The sequence below is a fragment of the Lytechinus variegatus genome, chromosome 13, assembly GCF_018143015.1.
Source record: "Lytechinus variegatus isolate NC3 chromosome 13, Lvar_3.0, whole genome shotgun sequence".
NCBI classification, from domain to species: domain Eukaryota; kingdom Metazoa; phylum Echinodermata; class Echinoidea; order Temnopleuroida; family Toxopneustidae; genus Lytechinus; species Lytechinus variegatus.
In genome coordinates this window covers 27,362,402-27,387,258 of record NC_054752.1, presented here as the reverse complement: position 1 = coordinate 27,387,258, position 24,857 = coordinate 27,362,402, and the positions used below count along the sequence as shown (strand labels likewise).

General features: G+C 39.3%; 1 protein-coding gene across 1 annotated transcript in view; it reads right to left on the bottom strand.

Moving 5' to 3' along the window:
• Positions 1-23,859, bottom strand: part of LOC121425992 — a 174,439-nt gene extending 150,580 nt beyond the window's left edge. Inside the window, exons 1-7 of the mRNA XM_041622120.1 lie at positions 23,762-23,859; positions 22,923-22,983; positions 21,270-21,509; positions 7,665-7,822; positions 5,103-5,261; positions 4,662-4,803; positions 801-964 (exon numbers count right to left, since the gene is read on the bottom strand). Of these exons, the coding sequence (XP_041478054.1) occupies positions 801-964; positions 4,662-4,803; positions 5,103-5,261; positions 7,665-7,822; positions 21,270-21,495 (849 nt within the window). The 5' untranslated portion in view covers positions 21,496-21,509; positions 22,923-22,983; positions 23,762-23,859. The remainder of the gene's footprint in view (positions 1-800; positions 965-4,661; positions 4,804-5,102; positions 5,262-7,664; positions 7,823-21,269; positions 21,510-22,922; positions 22,984-23,761) is intronic.
• Between the last annotated feature and the right edge of the window lie 998 nt (positions 23,860-24,857).

Here is a 24,857-nt window from a genome sequence, read left to right as displayed (position 1 = left end):
TCGCCGAGTTGCGCATATCAATGTTTTGTGAAAAATAAACGAAACTTTAAAATGTAATAACTTTCTTTTTTTACATCCGATTTTGGATGAAATTTTCAGTGTTCTGCTAGTTTGATTTTTCTCTATTTATTCAAATCAACATTTTTCTGGGGTGGACTTGACCTTTAAATGTAATCAAATTAACTGTTTGTTGGGATATTTAAGACTTCTCCTTTAAAAATTTCAAAATCGAGGTTGTATGCTTGAATGTCAGATGAACTTTCTGACACATATCACATAACTTATCATAAGTGGCTAGGCCTTGATACATCTTTGGAATTCTATTCAATATAGGCAATACCATCATGGGTGAAACTAGGCAGACATGGGATATATTCCAAAATGAGGTAGAATGGGGTCGCAAGAGCCCTCCAAATAAATTGGGGGGAAAATACATTATGCACTTGTCTCGATTATATGGATGAAGGTCTATTGTGACACAGAATCCTGACAGCGAAGCACAAACTGGACCCTCAAAAAAAGGAAAAGTTAGACCTCCGTGTCGCGTTCAATCTCGTTATCAATCGGCCATTTTGTTTTCAATTTTGAAAGGAGAACGAACGTGACAGAACTTTTCCTTTTTTTGAGGGTCCAGTTTGTGCCTCGATGTCAGGATTCACGAGTCACAATAGAAATTCATCCATATAATCAAGGTAAATGCATAAGTACCCGCTGCCTAACACGGGTTATCACGGGTGTAGAATAGTTCAAAAACACACATGCCCTCAATCTCAAGTTAGACGAACAATATTACCCCATACCTCCACATACGGAAAATCTTCGGAGGGATCAGCACACCAGGGATGGGCGGTTCCCAATCTGATGTTGTCCACCGTCCTCCCATTTCTGGTCGACGATGGATTGATAAACTCTGTTGGAAAACTGTTGTCTTCCAGGCCGATCGGTTCTCCTTCCAGTACGACATCTAGAGGAGGACAAATGAACAATTAATGAACGGAGGAAACATATTTCCCATATTTCTCGTAGAAACAGGATCCATGGACGTGGTCATCGATCACCACCGAGATCACATCACAGCAAAGAATAATAACAGAATCATCTTCACTAACTGTTCCTGCAAGTACAACGATGATTTCGCGGCTTCGTTTATAGAATAGCACTATCACTCGCAGCTGTGGTGTTTTGAGTTGGGGAACAGCGGAGCCGGGGCGGGCTGTAGCATGATGAGAGTCTGGCGCGCTGGGGTGGGTGTGGCAGCACTTGACCACTGAAAAGTGGTCCACCAAAACTTCAGGGGCGGGAGAGTAGGAAAGGAAAGATGAAGCAGAGGATCGATAAAATACACGCCCGCTATTACTTTTGGAATGTTAGTGACGTCAAAATCTACCACATTTTTGTATCACTATGTTGGAAAATTTGGCAATGATTCGTAATTGGTTCGAATTAATTGTATGAATTTGAAAAAGAACAATATAAAACATCGTTTTAATAATGATGAACTTTTCAAAACTAAACTTGTAGAAAATTAAAATCACACAAAGAGTGACTTTGAAATTCGATAAGAATGCTGATATGATGTTGTTATCCGAATCTAAAAGTATAAACCGCTCGGTATATAAACTAAAAAAATATAACCGATTATAACCTTACAAAAATATAATTTAATCTTTATCATATAAAACGAAGAAAAGAAAACGACATTGAATATTATTGCAACTAACCTCTATCTCTTCAAGTCACTACTAAATAGGCCCTAATGGTATCGGGCATAAATTACAGTCATAACATTAAAAACATGTAAAAATATTTCCGTCTAGCTGATTTTAATTTCTACGTCGAGTATGGCTGTGCATGAGAATCAGAATAGGTTTTTGGCGAAATTCAAAAGAGTTAGATATTAAGTTACTATTTTAAATATTTGAGGTCATAATAGCTTTTCAAAATAGCGTTAGGAGTAGAGGATCCAGGGTGACCAGACGTCCCGTATTTCCCGGGATCGTCCCGTATTTTACTCCTTTGTCCCGGCGTCCCGACAAACCCCTCCCGGGACGCCTATTTGTCCCGTATTTGAGAATATTGAACAAAATGTAGTGAATACATTTGTAAGTGACGAATTTTCATCAAATAACCAACAGATGACGAAGCAGAGACAACATTAAAATCGATAACCGTAAACTTTCGCAAGTTCTGCGATGATTTTCTTGCTACTTAAAGGGGAATGAAACCTTTGGAACAAGTAGGCTTGTGTAGAAACAGAAAAATCAAAGAATGAGAATAAAGAAAATTTGAGAAAAATCGGACAAATAATGAGAAAGTTATGAGCATTTGAATATTTCAATCACTAATGCTATGGAGATCCTCACATTGGCAATGCGACAAGGATGTGTGATGTCACTGATGAACAACTTTCCCTTTGGTGGACTATAAAATACCCTCAAACTGTCTCTTTTTGCTTTTTCTTATGATGATACAAATTCTTTATCCGTGATGTATTCTTAAAAATATGTATTACATGCCCTCATGTAGAAAGAACAGTATGAGTTATGGATAGATGTGATAAAAGAGGCAATTCAAGTGAAATATATACTGAAGTAATGGGGAGAGTTGTTCACAAGTGACATCACACATCTTTGTCGCATTGCCAATTTGCTATCTCCATAGCATTAGTGATCGCAATATTCAAATGCTCATAACTTTCTCATTATTTGTCCGATTTTTCTCAAACTTTCGTTGATCTGTTTCTTTGGTTTTTCTGTTTTCACACAAGCTATCTTGTTCTAATGGTTTCATTCTCCTTTAAATATATACATTGCAAACGAACTGGTCTCATGCCCATGTGAGGCAGGCTACTATCTGGGCTAGTAGGATCGGAGCAGATTCTCAATGGTGCAAACAATTTTGATAAACAGTTTTTCCACCAAAATAATCACTAAATTGGCGGAAAATTTGTATAATTATATCATGGATTCTTAGATTACTGATTTGGAGATGTAATCGGAGGAACAAGTGATTGAGTTTTCATAACTAGATCTGGTTGTTTCAGCTTTCGATTTGAGTCTTAATTGTTGTGTATATGCTGCAATGATTCATCTCATTTTCAAGTTGACAATGTTTCACTTTGAAATTTTATTAATTTCTAAAACATTTTAGCTTTTAAAATTTCAATAATATATTTGAAAAACACCAAATATTGTGATTTTTTGTTAGATGATTGGATCGTTTTTGTTTGCTTGAAGTTTGAACCCTTTTCCTTTTTCTTTCGTTTCATTCTTTTTTCATCCTTCTATCCTTCCTGCTTGCCTTTTTTGTTCTATCTTTATTTCGTATATTTCTTTCCTGATCCTTTCTCTCTGTGTTCATTTTTCTTTCTTCCTCCTTTCTCTTAACTACCATCTTTCAGTAATCTTTAAAAACATACTTGTTCTCATGTTAGATTATTTTGTTTAAGAAAAGCTATGTCGCAATGTTTTAATTTTTCATTTAGTATTTATGTATTTTATTCTCAGTGTACCTGTATTAGACTTAATTGCCCCTTTTGTAAAGCGCATATAGAGATTCCGTCGAATATTATGCGCTATATAAGCATCTATTATTATTATTATTCTTTGCTTAAAATTTTCTTTGTTTCCTTCTCCCTACCTCTGCCTTTCTTTCTTTCTCTCCTTCCATTATTTTTTTTCAATCTTTCCTCCCTTCATTCTTTCCTCCCTCTCTTTTAATTATAATAATAATAATGATAATAATAATAATGATAATAATAATAATTTTCACCCCAAAGAATGAATTTATGGAAATGAATTTGGAGTGAAAAATTGGCGCCAAGTGGCTTATTGCAAGGGTGGGTATCTGATTTTATTATCATAATTATTATTATTATTATCATTATTATTATTACTTGACCTTTTCTTCCTATTCCTCAAATTGTCAATGCTTTAAATGATTAAAAATCCACTATTTTACGTGCAAATTGGCAAAATACCTTATATTCAGTTTTCTTATGGATATTTGTATTTTTATTTATTTATTTATTCATTATTATTAAACACACCCTTTCGTCCAAACCGGGGGGGGGGGGCTTTGGACGAAAGGGTGCGTTCCAGTGAACACGACGCGACGTGGCTCTCCCGACGCACCCTTTCGGCTAAACCGGGGGGGGGGGGGCTTTGGACGAATCTTCGCGTTCGCGTTGACGCACCCTAACGCGACAGCACCCACCCTTTCGACATAAGCCATTGTTTTCACAGTTTATGGTCAAGTTAAGTTGGTCCTTCTTGTCAAATCTGTAAAAATTGAAATATTGTACTATTCAAACAATAAAAAACAAAAGAAATAGTTAGTGATGGACATCATCGACTCTCGCATTTGCATATCAATGAGTTGTACATTTCACTGTTTCGTGAAAAATAAGCGAAACTTAAAAATGTCATAACTTTTTATTTTGCATCCGATTTCGATGAAATTTGCAGCGTTATGTTTGATTTTTCTCTATCGATTGAAATCAACAATTTTCTGGGGTGGACTTGACCTTTAACAAAACGGTTGCAATGAGCAGGAGGACTATTAAATAATTGTGATAATGAGAAATTGTGAATCCAATCACACTAGCGGAACAATTTGTTCATGTTTCAGCTAAATGCAGGATTTAAAATAATGTCACCTACTCAAATCTTCGACGTAGACTTCCCATCGAAGACAGATGCAGTGGTGATAAGTCCTTGGAACTAACCGAACGAAACGTGCTGAAACTGACGGGTTGAACACAGCTACCGCTACGCCATCCAAGTTGTAGTTACCATCATAGTACTAATTAAAGAAAATGAATAAAAGGATGATAAATTTCAGTAGAGCAATTTAATTGGAAAAATAAGACGCTGCACGGAGACTTTTCTGCTCTGCTTCTGGGTTTATGGTGAGAAGCTAGTGTGCACCTGTGGGCCGTTTCATAAAACTTTTTATAATAACAAACATGCAACAACAGTTTCAACTAACTGAAATCAATCAATTTGATTGGCTGATAGTTTAACTTGCTATAGAGTTTTTGAATTTGTTATTTCAACAATTTTTTATGAAATGGGACCGTCTGTATAGACTAACTTTCTTACCTGTATTTGCCCATGACTATCAAGGACGCATGCCCATCTTACACCGTCATTACTGATCTCGATCCGGAACTTTCGAATCCAGCACTCTTTCGAAGAATCCCCGCCTCCTTGAATGGCAATCTCAGTAACTTTCAATTTATTTGGGAGTTTGACAGATACCTGGATGGATATAAACACAAAGAAAATGGACGGAAATGGTTAAACAGTTAAAGAAAAAGATATTGAGTCAATCAACGTAATTTATTCCGTACTGAAGTCTCTATAACTTTACAATTAAGTCATATTGGTCTAACTGATATAATGACCAATAAAATCATTCATATTTCTATGTTTTGCTGTGAGAATCCGGTGCTAAAGTGTTTGATACTACCGATGTCAAATTTTATGATGAACATATCAACATGTGGTTTGAAGAGGAAATGAAATCCCGAGAATGAAATATTGACAATGAAAAAACAATCCGTACGCACAAAATTCTAAAAAAAAGTAAATTATTATATATATTTCAAATATTCATTTTATAATGGCTTATGTAAATGTACTTTATCTAATTTATGTTACCGCTCAAATTGGATGATCGGGTGATTTTTTTTTAAATTCCGAAACATATACAGAAACGACTATTCAAAAGAAAAATGGAAATAAAACAAGTTCGTTCATCCGAAAAGAAGGAAAAGGGCAAATTTTTCCGAACGAGAAACAACAATAAACTAAGATTAATTATTAGGAAGAATCAACTGTCAGAAAATGAAATAGGTTTATCAGTAATAAAACAATATTTCAGTATCAAACCTTCGTATGATCGAATTAACCTATGGAGTATTCCAGGCGCGGATCCAGGGGGGGGGAGGCCCATGGGGCACGTGCCCCCCCCCCCTTTGAGAAGCAAAATTATATTTTTTTTAATTAACGCCATGAAAACAGAGGTGTCCCCCCTCTTTTGAACTTGAATACCGTTTTTTTTTTTTTTTTTTTTGCTTGCTTGCTTGTCGTATGATCGAATTAACCTATGGAGTATTCCAGGCGCGGATCCGGGGGGGGGGGTGGGGAGGCCCATGGGGCACGTGCCCCCCTCCCCCCTTTGAGAAGCAAAAATAAATTTGTAATGCAAAAATGCCATGAAAACAGAAGTGTACCCCTCTTTTGAACTTGAAGACCTTTTTTTCTTCTTTTTTTTTGCTTGCTTGCTTGCCCCAAACCCATAATTTGTGGTATCAAACTTTTTTATTTGCTTGTCAATTTTTTTTCGGGTACGAAATATCCTTTATTTGTGATTGAAGACCTTTTTTTTTTTGCTTGTCAAATTTTTCGGGGATGATCCTTAATTTCCTGCGAAAAATTTGCCTCCCCTTTTTAAAACCCTGGATCTGCCCCTGGAGTATTCGAATCTCCAGACACGAGGAAGGTCATGTAGCAATTAACGGACAGTTTTCTAGAACGCCAAATACGTTAAATGGAACAAAACTGATCAGTCAATCTATCCATCACGTACATGCAGGGTTGGGCTCAATTACGAGGCAATTGATCAATTACGTAATTAATTACATTTTTTCAGAGTAATCATAACTGTATAAGTTTTGAAAGGGAAAGTAATTATGATTGTAATTTAAAAAAAAATGTAATTGACTTCAATAACTCTCAATTACTTTAAATTACATCCAATTGCTTTAAATTACATCAATTACTTTAAATAAACTTACTGAATTTATGATTGATAAATTTATGACCCTTTTCATGTCAAATGCTTCAACATCAAAGAGATTAACAGGCAGAATCCGTGTTATTTAACCCAAACCTCCATCTAGTATCTCTGTAACTTAGAATTATGTTGAAGTAGGTGATACTATGTACAGAATGCAAATTGATTTTATTCATGACTTTTCTAGAAAGTAATTTGAATTGCAATTGATAAGAGTAATTGGTAATTGTAATTGAAAACAAAAATAATTTGATTGAAAAGTAATTGTAATTGAACATTTTCTTTAATTACGTAATTGCAATTGTTAAAATTGTATGAAGAAAGTAATCGAGCCACCCTGGCCAACGAACATCTTTTCGTCTTCTTTAAACTACGTTTTTTACTCAGTAAAGCCAAGAAAAATGCTCAAGACGGAGTTTAGACCAACGTTACCGAAAGCGAGGAGGGGACTTTTTTTTAAATTCTATATTGAGTTATATATCTATTGTTGCGTCCCCCAAACACAAAAGATAATCCTCTGCTCCGCCGCCAATGTATTGTAGCATATTTAGAGTTCTCGGATTTTTCCCCGTAAACGGTCCCGTACTGTATCGTAGTTGTAACGTTAATGTAACGTAACTGCAAATGAAGATCGATCATCTTTGCCATATATCTGATCAGGGTCCCGTGACACAAAGAAATTTGCGATTAATCGTACGCTTGATTTTTTACAATTGATTGTACATTGTAGTCAATGGAATCAATCGTAAAAAAATGTTCTACGATCGTTGCTAAGCTCTTTGTTACGGGCCACTCAAATGGAGTCAAGAGATTAGATGGCATCGTTGTGAGAAATGTAAAAAAAAATTGATGATGATACTCACCCACTGGTTCTCATCACTGACGGCTGCGCACCAACTCCCTGCAGAGTGTAGCCCAATGTGAGATAGTCCATGATCTGGTGCTTGGCTAGAAGCGGCCAGATCCTCCGGCGGAACGCTGCCATCGCTTATACCGATTGGTACCCCTAGTGGATCAGATGCTAGGAAGTGAGATGTACAGTTAACATTTTTATACAACGCTGTTTTATACTATAGACATGATATACGAACAGTATAGTTGTTTAAGAGTTTACCAAAACCTGTTAAATTTATTTAGAATTAACAAAGAATAAACTTTTTTTTTAATGTTTAAAAAATAAACAAATAAAAATGTTAGGGGAAGGCGGGGTAAGTTGTGACAGTTTTTGCTTTTTGCATGTTAGAATTTATATGATTAATAATCTTGTCGAAATAAGTACCTTGCCTTGAAATTTAATTCTTCTGAAATATTTTCCACCTATATATAACTTTCTATCCCCACACTGAAAGTCATCGTGACCTTTGAAAAAAAGATGTCAAATGGCTCAACTTGCCCCATATATGGGGTAAGTTTGAGCCACCTTCTGGGGTAAGTTGAGCCACAAAAACTATGTACAAAATGTATGAGGGGAGAACCAGCATGTCAATTTTTTGTTTAAAGTCTTTTCACTTGCTAATTCTCTATAAATACTTACATCCTTTAAAAGGAAAAGAGCAGTCATTTAAATTTGCTCCTTTCAGCCAGCATTTCAATTGATTTTTATAGTTTGTTAATTTTTAAGATACATTACCATAGGAATTACCATGGCTCAACTTGCCCCATGCTGTTTGGCTTAACTTACCCCAGTCCGTACTTAGTGCGATAATTTTGTATCTACACATTTATTATGCATCCATCATATAAAAGACTATGACAAGAATAAAGATCCATACCTGGACTAATAATGTTGTTATCATGTCTTTATTATATTTAAAGACGTGTGTGTTTTTAAAGCACTTATCTATTTCACACTCTTTTTTACTTTTTTTGGCTGAAATTCATGTTTTTCCCTCTAAAAAACTACTTTTTGTTTCAAAGTTGAAAACAATGTGGTGGGGTTAGGGGTTATGCTATGGGTCATCAATACATGACACCACCACAATGTCTGACTCATTCATTATTGGCCTGGGGCTGGTGGCTCAACTTGCCCCTATGCTCAACTTACCCCGCCTTCCCCTACTGTTATGAACTAACTCGTGCATGTATTACAACGGCTCTTAATTACACACACAGGTAACAGAACAGAGCTCTTGGAAATACTTAAGTGACCAAAATAGAAAATTAAGTTTTAAGTTCCTTCAAAAACGGACACAAAACTGAGGGGTCTCAGTATTCAAAGTAGCAATATAACATTTCGTGTGACACGGCAGACCTTTTGGACAGTTGAGGCCTAAACTCTGATTTACACATTTCCACGTGTTCTTTAAACTAACTTAAAGCTAAGACGGAGGTGTCCTCGTGGAGGGGCGGATCAACCTTTCATCATTTAGGGGAAGGGGCGGAAAATATTTCAATCCATATTTCCCCGATTGGCCGCATCTAAAACCTGAATGTTGTTGTTGATTCTTTGATGGGATAGTCCTAACTATAGACTGAAGCTTAAGTACATATCTAATCTTGGTTCTTACAAAGCAAAAAAATATATCCCATGTTAAGCATATAAGGTCTAAATAGATAGTGCGAGCGCACGCCAAGCTAGAGCTCATTTTTTTGGACTCTTCACATAGACCAGAAGAAATGAGCATTCAGTTTTTGTAAACAGAGCGCGGATTGCAAAATTATTATTTTTTTTTTAAATATGCTGACCTGAAAAGGAAAATGATATGGACTGACTGTTCGCGGTGACTCTTGAAGAGGAAACATATCTTACCCATCAATGCGAGAGCGAAGCGCAAGTTGACATTTTTACTGATCCGAAACGAAACATGTTCAGCATCGCATACGTGCATGTAGAAAAAGTGTGAATAGCATTTTGGATCTCAATATGTGGAACTATTTTGCACATGAATGACATTCATTAGTGTCTTTATTCATTGATCAGGGTTAATGATCATGTCCATGGCCTTCTAAGCCAGAGTCTACTTAATTCAACCCGTTTATACATTCACAGCACATTATTCTCTCAAGAATAATTCTAGCTTACATTCCTCCTTTTTTGCCACCAGTCTTTATCAACCGTCTTGCCTTTTTTTAATCCTCATCTATTATTCATCCCTTATACCATGGTCACATTTGCTCTACGGCGGCCGCACGGCGAGTCGAAAACAGCCGTTTTATTCATTTTTATTCAAACCACCTATATTTAGCTGGCACAAAAATGTTAAAACGGCTGTTTTTTACTTGCCGTACGGCCGCCGTAGAACAAATGTGACCATGGTATTACTAACTGAGCTGACTAAACCATCCTTTTGTTATAGAGTTCATTCTCTACATGGTCGCCTCTTCAGCTATTTTTATTCTCCTCCTATTAATTGGTTGAATAAATCACGAATATTTATATTATAAAACTCGATTGGACCTTAATCTATTTCTTTGTTATTGTAACTCTCAACTTATTTGCATATGTATGTACCTTGTGCGAACCAAACAAGAGTTCTGTTGAATAATGAATTAGGCCCTGTCTAGGCCGTTAAGCACAGTATTTCAAATAAAAAAACTCTACCTCCATTTATACGTTACACTGTATTGAACAGAATCCGTTGATACCATTTAGCTAACAAATCACAAAATATAGCTCCTCCAAGACAGTTCCTTTCTGCGCATGATCAAAAGATTCTACGCATGATCAGAGGAAGGTCATTTGTACTAAAGTGACATGGTGGCTTAAAGTCTAATGAGATAAGCACCAACTTTGATGTCTTGATTATTCATAATCTATATTCTTTTGAATAGTGGTATTCATTTACATCCACAAAAAACAACAATGCGTCCACGAACGACTGGTATTTCACAGTTTGCCAAGTATTGTGCAACATGCTATGATATGCATTCAAAGTAGGAATGCAACAAATACCTTCATAATGTGTTAATTAATGTGTGATTCTAGTCACCTGGTCTATTCAATTTCTTCATCCTGCTATGTAAGGCAAGCTTACGTAATATCTTGCTTTGAAATCTGCCTATCATAATGAAAGAAATGAAAGGTCATTTGACCAAAATTGTCCATGAAGTAACTACGAACTAGTCTATTCAACCCGTTTGACATTTAAAGCACATTATTCTCTCAAGAACAACTCTAACTTACATTCCTCCTTTCTTTGCCACCAGTCTTTATCAACCGTCTTGCCTTTTGTGATCCTCATCTATTCTTCACATTCCTTACTAACTGACCTGACTAAACCATCCTTTTGTTACAGAATTCATTATCTACATGGTCGCCTCTTCAGCTATTTTTATTCTTCTTCTACTACTTGGTTGAATAAATCATGAATATTTATATTATGAAACTCGATTGGACCTTATCCATGAATGTATTTCTTTGTTATTGTAACTCTCAACTTATTTGCATATGTATGTACCTTGTGCGAACCAACCAAGAGTTCTGTTCAATAATGAATTATGCCCTGTCTAGGCCGTTAAGCACAGTATTTCAAATAAAAAAAAAACTCTACCTCCATTTATACGTTACACTGAATTGAAAAGAATCCGTTGATACCATTTAGCTAACAAATTATGAAAATACTTACCTGATTTTCTTATTTACGAGATAACTCATACATCTACTTGATTTGCTAGTTCAGCCCTCTGGACTGCCATACCCGAATAGAACTCCCAAGGATTTAAAAAGCGCGAGCGCGCCCTCTCCCGTTCAGGCTTACTACCCATGATCACCGCGCAACTAGCGTCCATCTTCCTCACCTTTCGCAAGCCCATACGTTGAAACATGTTGCTACGCAAGGCGGAGGGTCGGTGGGAGGGTATCAAGTAGATGTATGAGTTATCTCGTAAATAAGAAAATCAGGTAAGTATTTTCATAATTTACTTCAATAACTCCATACATCTACTTGATTTGCTAGACCAGCACGGACTCAAACCGTAGGGAGGCATGTTTTCAATTGTAAGCCTAAGAAAATTTAAAAGAAAAAACAAAAACAACGAAATTTAGGGAGAGGGGGAAAAACCGCAGCTGCTTTAAGCGCCGAAGCAGCAAATCTCGCCTCGCTGGACGGAATGTCCTTCAAGTAGAAAGAAGTGAAGGAGTTAGTTGAGCGCCAAAAGGCGGCCCTCAAAAATGTCCTCGAGGGGAATGCCCTGTATACTCAGGAATACTAAGTATCATGGGCCCTCGGCCTAGTGTCAGGAGAACAACATCACCTGCTGACTAGAGCGTAAGAATCGAAATTTGTTGAAAATTTCAACAAGAATCGTGATCGGAAAACTGAAGCTTTTAAGGCTCAGTAAGTGATCAATCGACCAATCTGAGAAGGCGAGATATCTCAGAACCCCTACCGAAATTTAAGCGTGCCGCTTGCTAGTAGCTAGCATGCGACTAGCAGGGCACTCGCTTAATAAGCGAGTGCATGCTAGCGAACAGTCCCTGCTCGCTAAAAGATCGCTTAACTATTACTCTGCACGCATATCACACGCTTATTAAGCTAACCGCATGCTAGTTACTAGCATGTCGCAAGCTTGCGCAAGCTAGTCGCACGCTTCCCGCAAGCTTGGAAATTTCTGTAGGGGAAGCCTCCGCGTGGGAGAAAGCGCCCAGAATTCGATATCTGTCTCAAATGCGTGAGGGCAGAAATCTGCAGAATTCTGATAGAGAGCTGTGGTAAAAAGTTACTAGCGGTCCGAAGGGGACCAGGAACGACGGAGAGTAGGGATTTAGGAAGAAAACCACTCGTAAGGCAGACAAGGGTCGAGAAAGCGACTGAGTGCCATCCTGTTAATAAGGAATGCCGCGGACATGTTGCCTTTGTAGAATAGAGCAGTCTGGTCAAAACAGCTCAACCGGGCGTGTCAGGGATACAGCGTGGTACACATCACGACAAAAGTGTGTTAGACCGAGTGATCGAGAGAGAACTCAGGATCCCCTTTCTCCCATACTGATTGAAGCACCCATCTGAGGGTGCAGTGCCCGCGGTGGAAGAGGTGGCTTGGCTCAAGCCACCATCGCCGAGAGAGCCCGTGAGGCTAGGCTGCGATGGCTGTCCGCTGGGCGGGGGAATCCCTAGCAGCAGCAAGTGTACGCCAGAGGGAGCTGGCGAAAAAAAATCTGTCACGATATTACGTGTAAACGACCATCAAGAGATGCTCTAAACGAACAGACATCGCCAGATATGATACCTCAACCGTTACATTCCCAACGGAATCGAATGAGGTAGCAACGGCCCTGTCCTATCAAGTTAGGGACGGAAACTGGCTAAGAGTGTCGAAGTCCTCGCTTGAAGAAACAAGCGAGGGAGACTTGAGGAAGTAATCACAAAATTTCCATCAGTCTGCGGTGAGAACCAGTTGTTTATGAAAACAGTCACAAGGCCTGTTTCTCAGGTGATCGTAAGAGCGAGCACCGCCGGCGCCGGTTGTGGCAGCGTGGAACAGTCCGATATCGGTAAGATAAGGAGCTCCAAAAAGCTGCGGGGGGCGGCAAAAATGACGCCCTAAGCAGCGGGGGATGAGAATCTAAATTTCTAAAAGAACTCCAGTGAAGTAAATCACTTACATGGAGAGGCTCATCCACAGTCGGCCCGAGAGAAGGCGGGTCGTAGTGATCGTGGTTAGGAAGGCATAAGCATACATCCATCCACTGTTACATCATCCTCGGTCGAGCGGTGACCCTGGCCACATGCCTTGCATGGAAGGAGGATGAAAGCAGCATGCAGGGCGACTCGAGTGTGCCGTGAAAAAATTTCTAAGAAAGAAGCCGATTCGACTAACGGGCACGGTAAAGACATCCACCGTAGACCACTCCGCACAAGGAGGGAGCGGCGGAGACGCCCGCAAGATTGACCCACATAGAGGGCAGTCTATAAGATAGACAGTTAGAGCTCGACCGATGGTCTGGCGGTGTACAGTTTGGTGTGAACTCGCCGACCCGGTACGGTGGGTGTGCCCAGAAAGTAGGCATAGAATGCCGTCAGAGAATCCTGGGGCTTTAAACAAGTTTGAACGCACGTACATAGCCAACAATCTCATGAGATGTACGGCGGTTACTTTCCTCCGAAATGATGTTTACCCAACCGGGAAAGACTCGGGGAACAGCTGTGAATGTCAACAGGAGGGATATCTAGCATATGAAAAGCTGATTCCTTCCACGTATTCGGTGCGGGTGCTGCCGGCGGTGTCCGGGGGGACGACCGGTGATGGCAGCTCGGGCAGGGTTCGTACGAGCCGCCCGAATACGAGACAAATAGGTTAACATAACCATAATGCACCGGGCGGTGGAGGCATAGCGATTATTAAGCACAGGAGAACTTTTAATCGCCGTGACATTCAGATCCGATATACATACTCATAAGCTCGGAGAGCTATGAGATAGTGAGACATACCGCTGAGCGGTGATGGTGCTCATATCAGAGTCGCCCTCTCTTCAGCGGCGATCGCTGGAGAACGGGTGTCTGTACTATAGCCCTGACTCTGGCGTTGCAAGGGTAGGAGCTAAGTAAGACAGGGCACCCTTACTTTCGAATAGAAAGTGAGGTTCAGGCCAGAAAAGCGACGGTCCCGTCGCCTGGGCGGACGTGATAGGTTGTCCTCTCAAAGCAGCCAAACATTCTCACGAGAGAAGTGCGGCATGCGGTATGTAAGAGATTCATACCTCCAATCTACGGGCCCGCTTAGGGGGAAGAATGGAGAGAGTTACCGCTGAAGGAGTCGTCGCCGTATGTGAGCTTGACGTAGAGGGCGAATTCGGGAGTACCTGCATAATAATCGCCCCCCCCCCCCTGCCTCTGCCTTCTCGCTAGCCTCGAGAGGCTTGAAAATTTCGAGACGGCGGCGCCGGAGCCTGGCGCTTCCGGGCAGCAGCAGAGCGGGGGTGGGTTTACACCCACGGAGCTGGCGGCTTCCTCGTCGTAGGAGCCGCCTCGTCTAGAGCGACCCCGTCACTCTCCGAGACCCCCAATTCGGCCGATTGAGCTCGGAGCGCCTGAAGAGGCGGGGCGAGAAAATATGGACTCCCTTGCTTCATCAATACCCCCGCTCGGAGGGTAGATGAGAGGTAGATACTTGTCAAGCAGCGCCTGAGCGCTTACTGAAAAGTCGCCCGCGGGATAGGGGTTGTCCTCGTAAAGGGAGTCTCGCTCTATGGACTGAACCGGGAGGTTGTCCAGTAAGCGCCGGGGTGGCCCCGCGTGTCGGCTGGGACACGTGCTCTGAGATCGACGAAAATGCTGGAAAGCACACGCGATCTTGGGGCACCCGGTTAGTCGGTGCACTGGCTGGCGATTTAACAGAATCGCTCGAGGATTACCCGGGTGTCTGGTGGTTATTGCCCACTTGTCTCGCTTGATGCTCAGGGGCATCAGCGGGGTGAGTAGACGTCGAGGGTGGGGTGAACCCGCACTACTCGAAAGCAGAATGTAGCAGCATGAATAGCTGTGACATCTGACCACCGACACAAGGGTCTGAAGGAGGGACGCCCATGGCAACAGGGCTGGCCGACCTCACCTTCGACCTCTTCTTCTTCGCGGCCTCCGCCGGTGTGGCCGGGGCAGAAGAAGGCACAAGAGGCACGGGTGATTTCTTACGATTTGCCGCCCCTGGCAGGGCGGCCGTCAACAACGAAACTTCACCCGAATCTGACGGGGTCAGATTGTGGTCACAGTCTGATGTGTGACGCCTCTCGCGGTAGCAGAATGTAGCAGCATGAATAGCTGTAACATCTGACCACCGACACAAGGGTCTGAAGGAGGAAACGCCCATGGCAGCAGGGCTGGCCAACCTCTCCTTCGACCTCTTCTTCTTCTTCTCTTTCTGCGGGCTCCGCCGGCGTGGCCGGGGCAGAAGAAGGCATGAGAGGCACGGGTGATTTCTTACGATTTGCCGCCCCTGGCAGGGCGGCCGCCGACAATGAAACTTCACCCGAATCTGACGGGGTCAGATTGTGGTCACAGCCCGATGTGTGACGCCTCTCGCGGTAGCAGAATATAGCAGCATAACATGTATGACTGTAACATCTGGCCACCGATAAGAGGGTCTGAAGGAGGAATGCCCATGGCAACAGGGCTGGCCGACCTCTCCTTCGACCTCTTCTTCTTCTTCTTATTTTGCGGGCTCCGCCGGCGTGGCCGGAGCAGAAGAAGGCACGGGTGATCTCTTACGATTTGCCGCCCCTGGCAGGGCGGCCGCCAACAACGAAACTTCACCCGAATCTGACGGGGTCAGATTGTGGTCACGATCAGATTGTGGTTACAGTCTGTGTGACGCCTCTCGCGGTCAGGGGCTGGGCGATCTCTCCCGATGCTGTCAACGGAGGACGACTTATACGGCAGAGATCCTGACCTGTGCCGGGGGGAGAGAACCGCACTCTCCCTCCGGACTTCTGGTGACCCGGTAGCCGGTGGGTCGCATAGCCCTATGGGTGCTGCGGCGGCAGGACCTAGTTTAGGCTTGGAAGCCTTGGCTACCACTTTTTCCTTTGTCCGAGACCGTGGCACCACAGTCTCGGCCTTCCTTCTCTTAGCATCCGACCGCAAATTCGGAATGCTGATCGACGCACCCTCATACTCACCGCCGCTGGGCGCTCACCGCGGCGTCCCTCCTGCTCGCCTGGAGGCGGCCGACTTCTGTAACTTGCAATCGGGACGGTCCCCGTGGAGGGCACCAGGTCCTCTGGGGCTGTGTTAGTCCCATTCAAAGATACCTCTCTCTACCCTGAAAAAGGAAAAACAAGAATTTTTCTTTTTCTTTTTTTACAAAGATCTCGCTTAGATTAAAAGTGGAGACCGGAGTGGTCTTTCCCTCCTCCTAAAAGGAGTTTGTTTGAGCAAACAGAACAAAACAAGAGGGGAGGGGTAGGGAGGACGAAGAACCTAAGAATAGTTTAGGTATCTGCCTGTAAGAAAATAAAAAGGAGGTCGGAGACTTTGAAAAAAAAAAGAAACTCCTATAAGGTTCCCCTTCTATATTTGCCCGAAGGAAAAAATTCGAAACAAAAATTCAAAAATGAATGCAAGTTCAGAAGAGAACGAAGTTTCCACCTGCGAAGAAACACAAAAACAAGCATTTCAGAGCAGGAAGAAAAGGGATTGAGAGACAAATAATTCCTAGATAAGAGAAATTTTACGATAATTTCCAAGAGGAAAAAAAAAAAAAGGTAACCTCCTGTGGAAAGGTAAAGAAATTCAGAACAGGAGGAAGGAGGAACGTCTCTAGTAACGATTCCAAGAGGAAGAACGACACAGTAAATCCTCAAAGGGAATCGTAGAGCCCGCCTGTCGAAATAAAAAAATATATAAGACTAGGAGGGAAGAGGGAATTGAACGAAGAAAACAATTCCGGGACGCGCGTTTCCGTTTTACACCCTGGCGAAGGCATTTTCCGGAAAAGTAGCCAAAAAGCGACTAGTGAAGAGTCTACGCACGTCGCTGGTTGCATGCAGCGTGCGACACAGGCGAGTCCACCACCGCATGCAATTTGCACAGTTACTGATCAGAGCACAGAGTTCCTCGGCACTTCATGTACAGAGAGAGTGGCAGTCAGGAGTGAATTCTTTTGCAGTCGCGTTGTTTATGATAGTTTTTTTTTCTAAAAATAAATTATTAACTAAATGAATAGAATGACAGACAAAATGAAAATAAACAGATACTTATAATGGAAAGACAAATTGAAGTTTGATGGATTGATACACTTAGAAGCTGCCGAAAGATAGATATAGAAGACTGATAAATAGATATAGACAGATAGATAGAGACAAGATAGACAGATAGATAGATAGATAGAAATAGAGAGAGAAACAGACAGAGAGAGAGAGGTGGATAGATAGATAGAAAGAGAGAGAAAGAGGGAGAGATGGATGGATGGATAGATAGATAAATAGAGAGAGGCGGGGAGAGACAGAAAGGTCGATATATAGAGGGAGAGAGAAAGAGAGAGCGAAGGATAGATAGAGAGAGAGAGAGATATGTTATAGATAGAAATATGGACGGACAAAGAGAGGGAGAGAAAAAAGACAGACAGATGCTAGAGAAGGAGAGAGAGAGAGAATTTGAGAGACAGATAGATAGATGTTAGATAGATAGAAAGATAAAGAATGAGAGAGACAGAGAAGATAGACAAATCAACAGACAGATACATACATAGATAGATAGATATACAGATAGAGAGAAATAGAGAAAGACAGACAGATGGATAGATAGATAGATAGATAGAGAGATAGATATTAAATAGATAAAGAATGAGAGAGACAGAAGATTATTAACAAATTAAAAGATAGATAGATACTCTAGTTAAAAAAATAGATAGATTAATAGATAGATAGAGGGAAATAGAGAAAGACAGACAGATGGATAGATAGATGGATAGAGAGATAGATAGAGAATTTGAGAGATAGATGTTAAATAGATTTAAAAGTGAGAGAGACAGAGAAGATTATTAACAAGATACTGAAGTTATAAAAATAGATAGATAAATAGATAGAGAGAAATAGAGAAAGACAGACAGATGGATAGAGAGAGAGAGAGCTGGAGAATTTGAGAGATAGATAGATGTCAGATAGATCAAGAATGAGAGAGAAGAGCGATAAATTAACAGATAGATACTGTAGTTACATAGGTAGGTAGAGAGAGAGAAATAGAGAAAGACAGACAGATGGATGGATAGATAGAGCATTAGAGATAGATAGATGTTAGATAAAGAATGAGAGAGACAGAGAAGATTATTAGATAGATATATACTGCAGTTACATAGATAGATAGAGAAAGAATTTGAGAGATAGATATCTAGACAGATAGAAAGACAGACATCAGCAAATCGGCAAGGCATATGATCAAGGCAAACCTGGAAATTATAAGCTCAGCTGCATTTGAAGTACGGTATAACTTCGGTGCGGACTTTGGATCGCGCGCCCAGCTGATAATGTAAACAAACGTAGACGTAGACTCTTCACTAGTCGCTTTTTGGCTACTTTTCCGGAAAATGCCTTCGCCAGGGTGTAAAACGGAAACGCGCTTCCGGGACAGGTCAAAAAAATTTCTAACAGGAAGGAGACCCCACCAGTAAAGAACAAAAATTTTTTTTTTTTTTTTTTTTTTTTTTTTTTTTTTTTTTTTTTTTTTAGGGGGGATTGAATAACCAAACAATCATCAGGTATAATTGCGTAAGCCGAATTAAACAATCCCCGAAGCGTCTGTGAATAAAATATTAATCAAGAATTTTATTCAGAACAGAAAGGAAAAGGAAATGAGCTTTAGGATCCGCCTGTGAATAAAATATCAATCAAGAAATTTATTCAGAACAGAAGGAAAAAGGAATTGAGCTTTAAGATCCGCCTGTGAATAAAATATCAATTAAGAAATTTATTCAGAACAGAAAGGAAAGAGAATTGAAGAATTAATCAATCAATAATCAATCGAAAATCTTAATAAATCAATTCCAGAAAGCAAGGAAGGAACAGAGTTGAAGATCCCAACCTGCAAAAAGAAATAACAATAACACCCTCGACAACAAAGTGTAGAGGCTGTCTAGAATTTAATTCAAAAACGGCACCAAAAGCCACCACGCTTTGAACGTGAAGAACAATAACCATGACAGGTGGTGAAGGCTTGCTGCCACGTAGGCAGGCCAAGCCCGGTGCCTCGCGAACGCGCTAGCGATGCGGCGCGACGAGAACTCAAACGTTAGAAAAACAATTTAAGTGTCACCAAAAACACGTCTAAAAAGTCACGCCAAGTGTAAATTCTGAACACAATCTTACACACAAATGGAAAGATTGAAATTAAAAGGGAGAATGCACCACAGATAAGCGAAAATAATATACCAAAGCTCAAAAAGATTTGAGCTCTTAGGAGACTTATCTGAGCACGTCTTGACAGGTGGCTTGCCGAAAGCAAAAGAGGAAGATGGACGCTAGTTGCGCGGTGATCATGGGTAGTAAGCCTGAACGGGAGAGGGCGCGCTCGCGCTTTTTAAATCCTTGGGAGTTCTATTCGGGTATGGCAGTCCAGAGGGCTGAACTAGCAAATCAAGTAGATGTATGGAGTTATTGAAGTAAATCACAAAATATAGCTCCTATCAGAAATAACATCTTTGGTTATTCAGACCTAAATATGGACACAAGCATTTTTTCGTATTTCATGACCAGGATGTGTATCTATACACTGACCTGGAAGGGAGATATTTAAGGACTGATTGAATTCATGCAGATACATTCATATCAAAATAGCACTTTTGCGTAGTCGCGAAAAGGATGCATAGGCTCTCTCGATAAAACAGAATAACGATAAATCTAAATGTGAACAGGATAATTGAGCCCAATATCATCCTATAGCAAATTATTATCTTGCTTAAAGGGGAAGTTTACCCTGACAAAAAGTTTTTATTGTAAAAATAGCAGAAAAAATAATAAAAAATATTGCCGAAGGTTTAAGAAAAATTCATCGAGTAATTAAAAAGTTGTTAGAATTTCAATTATTTGATTTGTGACGTCAAATGCGAGCAGCATTCCTACATAGCGAATGGTAAAAAATCAATGAAATGTCATTTTCTTAGAAAATTGAAAATGGTTTTCACTGTAACTTTTGTATATCAATAGACAAATCGTTTCACACCCGATCATGAAAAGAAAATAAAATTAAGTCATCAGGAACCATACAAAATTTTAAATTCATGCATTTTATATTACATAACACATGGGACAGCTGCTCGTTTATGACGTCACAAATCCAAAACTTTGAACTATAATAACTTTCTTACTCTTTAACGGATTTTCCTCAAACCTTCACCAATATTTTTTACTATTTTTTCTGCTATTTTTACAACAAAGTTTTCTTCAGGGTGAACTTCCCCTTTAACAGACAATACAAGCGCTAGCGAATTTTTTTTTATTGGCCTGATTTTTTTTCTCTCATTCGTTTTTCTTAAATGCCGGTTTGGGTAAATATAATAGGGAATCAATCAATATCTGAAGTGATTCCCCTTATATTCTGCTCTTGGAGCAGTTTCGATGTTCAATTCTTTTATTTCATTTCCATTCAAAACATAACATAAAGTGATATAAAGCAATACAAATCAAGTACAATTTTATAAAAGGGCATTCTTAAAGCAGAAAAAACAGTATAATATAGAGCATAAATGGAAATGAGGGGGATCCACTAAAAGCAAAGCTTGTAAAGTGTGGACCCCCCTTGATATGCCTTTGTCCTTGGCCGCCCCCCCCCCCCATTGTATATACTTTTTCTGTATTATCTTCAGGTTATTTTACCGTCCAATACGTACTATGGTATGCATTCTCATGTTTGTGATCTCCAACTGTAATGATGTCATTGACATCTTGGAAGATGAACATTATCAACTTCATTAGCCTTTAAGAATTGGCTTTTAGTTAATGAATTTTACATTTATTGGCATATTCTAGCCTGGTGAACCACACCAACTGGTCCTGCAAACGCAAGATTAATGAATTTATTACATTTAAACTTGGATATAGTTACCTCTGTGGGAGGCGATGCTCTGTCTACATGTCTTGATTGCCCACTGTAGTTGGAGGAAATGCTGGTTTACGTCTCCCTTGGTATATTCTGGACACTCCAAAGCGATGAGATGGTTTATTTTGTTCAGCAAATCGTCTAGGGTCTCGACGTTTGCTGAAGTAAGGGATAGACCGCACAGTAAAGGCAGCAGGAGGAGTAAGCAACGGACGCCTCTTTGGGCGGTCATCGTTGGAGATAGGTCTGTGGAGTGTAATTGAATATGATTAAAGTTCGTTGAATAGTGAATTTGATGATTAAGAACGAAATTATTAAGTTTAGCAATTGCTGATGTGGTTTACGGTACACCATGTGGAGTGTTGTAGAAACAGTGGATAGAAGAAGAGAAGAAATGGATAGGCGAGAAAGTGGAGATTTGAGAGTAGAGTATTCTTTCTTGAAAGTAGTCCTGAAAAGGACTGTAAACCAGATGTTGAGTGAGAACAGCTTGAGTAGTAGAGCTGATGAGGAGATGCTGGCTTGAGTCGGCGAGTAGTGATGATGAGTAGTAGAGACTCGACGTTTCGGACAGGTTGACTGTCCGTCTTCAGGAGTGAAGACGGACAGTCAACCTGTGCGAAACGTCGAGTCTCTTCCAATATTTACACCCATTACAATCTTAAATATGTTAGATATTTTAGAACATTTCTTTGCTCCTTATATGGAACTTTCTGATTAAGGTTCTTTTGATCTTTTAAGGATGTATTTATGAAGCTACGCAAAATATCATTTTCCATCCTTATATAGATGCCTTAAACGATAAAAAACAACAAAGAATTTGTCCAAATTAGAGAAAGAAATAAACAACATAATATCTTAAATCCCGAAGTCCATTGACTTTAAGTATATCACTTGTGATATCGAATTCACATCAGATTAATTTAATTTAACTGAACCATTTAACATCTTGTAATGAAAACAAATAATATTTTGTCAGTTTTAATTGATCTGAAATGACGTTTGATACGACCAAGTTACCTAAGTTTTTATTTATGTAAATCAATATACTTCATAACAATTCAATTCAAGACTTTTTATTTTAAAACTACAGTCTTGAACATTCAAAATATTATTCTTTAGATGTAATCTATTTTGTATTATTTTACATTTATATTTATATTACTTTATAATATATTTCATTAATTGACCGTAAAGAACGCGTCTTGCCTTTTCCTGAAATCACATTGACTCATATGTCAATATTTGATAACCATAATGTCAGTTTAATGAAATATGGACTCTATTGTTTGAAAATTACCTTTTATAATTAAAATAAAATAACTGAAGAAGTAGAAGAAGAAGAAGAAAATGAATAACAAGGGGAAGCAGAGAAGAAAGGAAAAAGACTGGAAAGCTAAGAAAAAAGAGGGGGGAAAGAGAAGAAGGTGAGAAATAATTGACGAATACAAAACAAAAATAATGACGGAATATGTATTGTGCGTCAGATGACATATGCCCCGCACTTAACAAACCTCTTTCATTTTTTGTAAATGAAATTTTTGCTTCCTGTTACAGGCAAATTCTATTTCAAAATAAGAAAAGAATTCACATAATTTTCTGACAATGCATTTACAGCATTTGCTATTTCATATTCAATTTCTTTCTACAGTCACTTACCCAACTATAAAGGTTGAAATGTTATCAGTTTGTTTTATCTGTTCAACGCGAACGATCCGATCTGCGAAAGAATATTAATGGGAGAAAATAAATAGGAATGTAAAGATTTATTTGTATTTATCACTACCGTTCCGGTAGATAGGTGAAATGAATGAATTTGAATTTGGCGGGGAAAAAAATCTTAATCAGCATGTATTACAGTACTTTAAAATCTTAATCAGTTGATTGAATAAATGACCTACATTACGTCTTCATTGTGGTGATAATCACATAAAAACTAAGTATTTTGAATGAGATCTGGGAACTTAGAAATATTCAATATATATGTATTTTTTTTTAGAAATTTCGAATAGTATAATAATAATAATAAATATTAATAATAATAATAATAATAATAATAATGGCAATAATACATGTGGGTTTATACGCGTCAAATCCACTCTGTAGAGAGCTCAAGGCGTATAAAAGAAATTAAGAAGTCAAACGAAAAGTTTTAAGAACATTCTGAAGAAAAAAAAGATTCAACAGAGATACAATTTTTTATATCTTCAGGAAGGTTTCTCCATAGCATGGGTCACGCATGAGCAAAGGATCCCCCCCCAAGTTTTGGAAACTTTTGGAACAACAAGCAAACGAGATGTTGAAGAGCGTAGACCTGTTGGGTATGTAATAGTTGATAAAAGGAAGACTGTATTGGGGAATTGATCCATGAATGCAATGAAAGCCAAGCAATGAAATCTTTGAAATATCGTAAAGATTAGTAATATATCCATTTTAATTATTGCTTCGTCTGCCTAATTAATGTTCCTTCGAAATCAAAAAGTAAAAAAAAAACTTACCATCTAACGACGTATAAGTTTGGTCCCGAGTAGAGCGTACTCGTCGCAAAATACATCAGAATACCTGAATCTGCTTGCTTTTGGGGCCCCAAAAGCAAATATGAATTCACAAAAATACGACAGTCCACCAACACGCATGACGACCGTGGGAGGTGGAATACCAGACCCCACCCATCTAAGAGCGAGCAGGGATTGGACAAAAATACGCGACTCGTTTCCCAGCGCCTATTGTTTTAAATCGATCACGTGGGTATTATCAAGGCCGAATCCGCCACAACGGCTGTTGCAAAGTTGTCACTTTGCCCATTGTTTCCAACCCAAAACGGGGTGGAGGAGCGGAAACCGTCAGAATTTGACACTCTGTATTGTTCTATAAAAAAAGGTCTACTAAGTTCATGTTCTGCAGAAAAACAAAATTGTGTAATAGTTGACGGTTTAAATTCAGAAGAATATGGGAACATTATGATGTTTCCGAGATGTCTCCAATCTCTGCATATGGTTATATTTCTTGATTTCACTCTACCAATCTCGCAATCTTTTACTATTCATTTCAATGACATAGTTCAAAACCTTTCTCTTTTTAAATCATGTCTGCTAAGTCTTTTAGAACACCTTATTCTTTCCTTCCGCTTACCTATTCACACTTTGCATATCTCTTTCTGTTTATTCTATCAGTTAATCATTCTTCTCTCATCTCTGCACCCCAACTTCAAGGTTTCATCAATTTATATCTCTACCTCTCTTTTTAATTTTCTCTATCCTTCTGATTATTCATCTTTTTGCCCTTTACTTCTTGCTTCTCTTTCTTTCTATCACTCATTTTCAACCGCTTAATTTAGGTTTAAGGTGCACATAGTTCCTGTGGATACACCATTCTATCATAACTTTAAAAAGATGAGATTGTACAAATGTAAATGTATGATTATGATTGAAAGTTTAATAATTAAATCCGTGTAATTCCGCTTTTAGACTACTATAATGTGGTCTACTGAAAACATGTTATTTTACTATTCTATTATTACTTCTTCTTCCATTATACTACTACTACTACTACTACTACTACTACTACTACTACTACTACTACTACTACTACTAC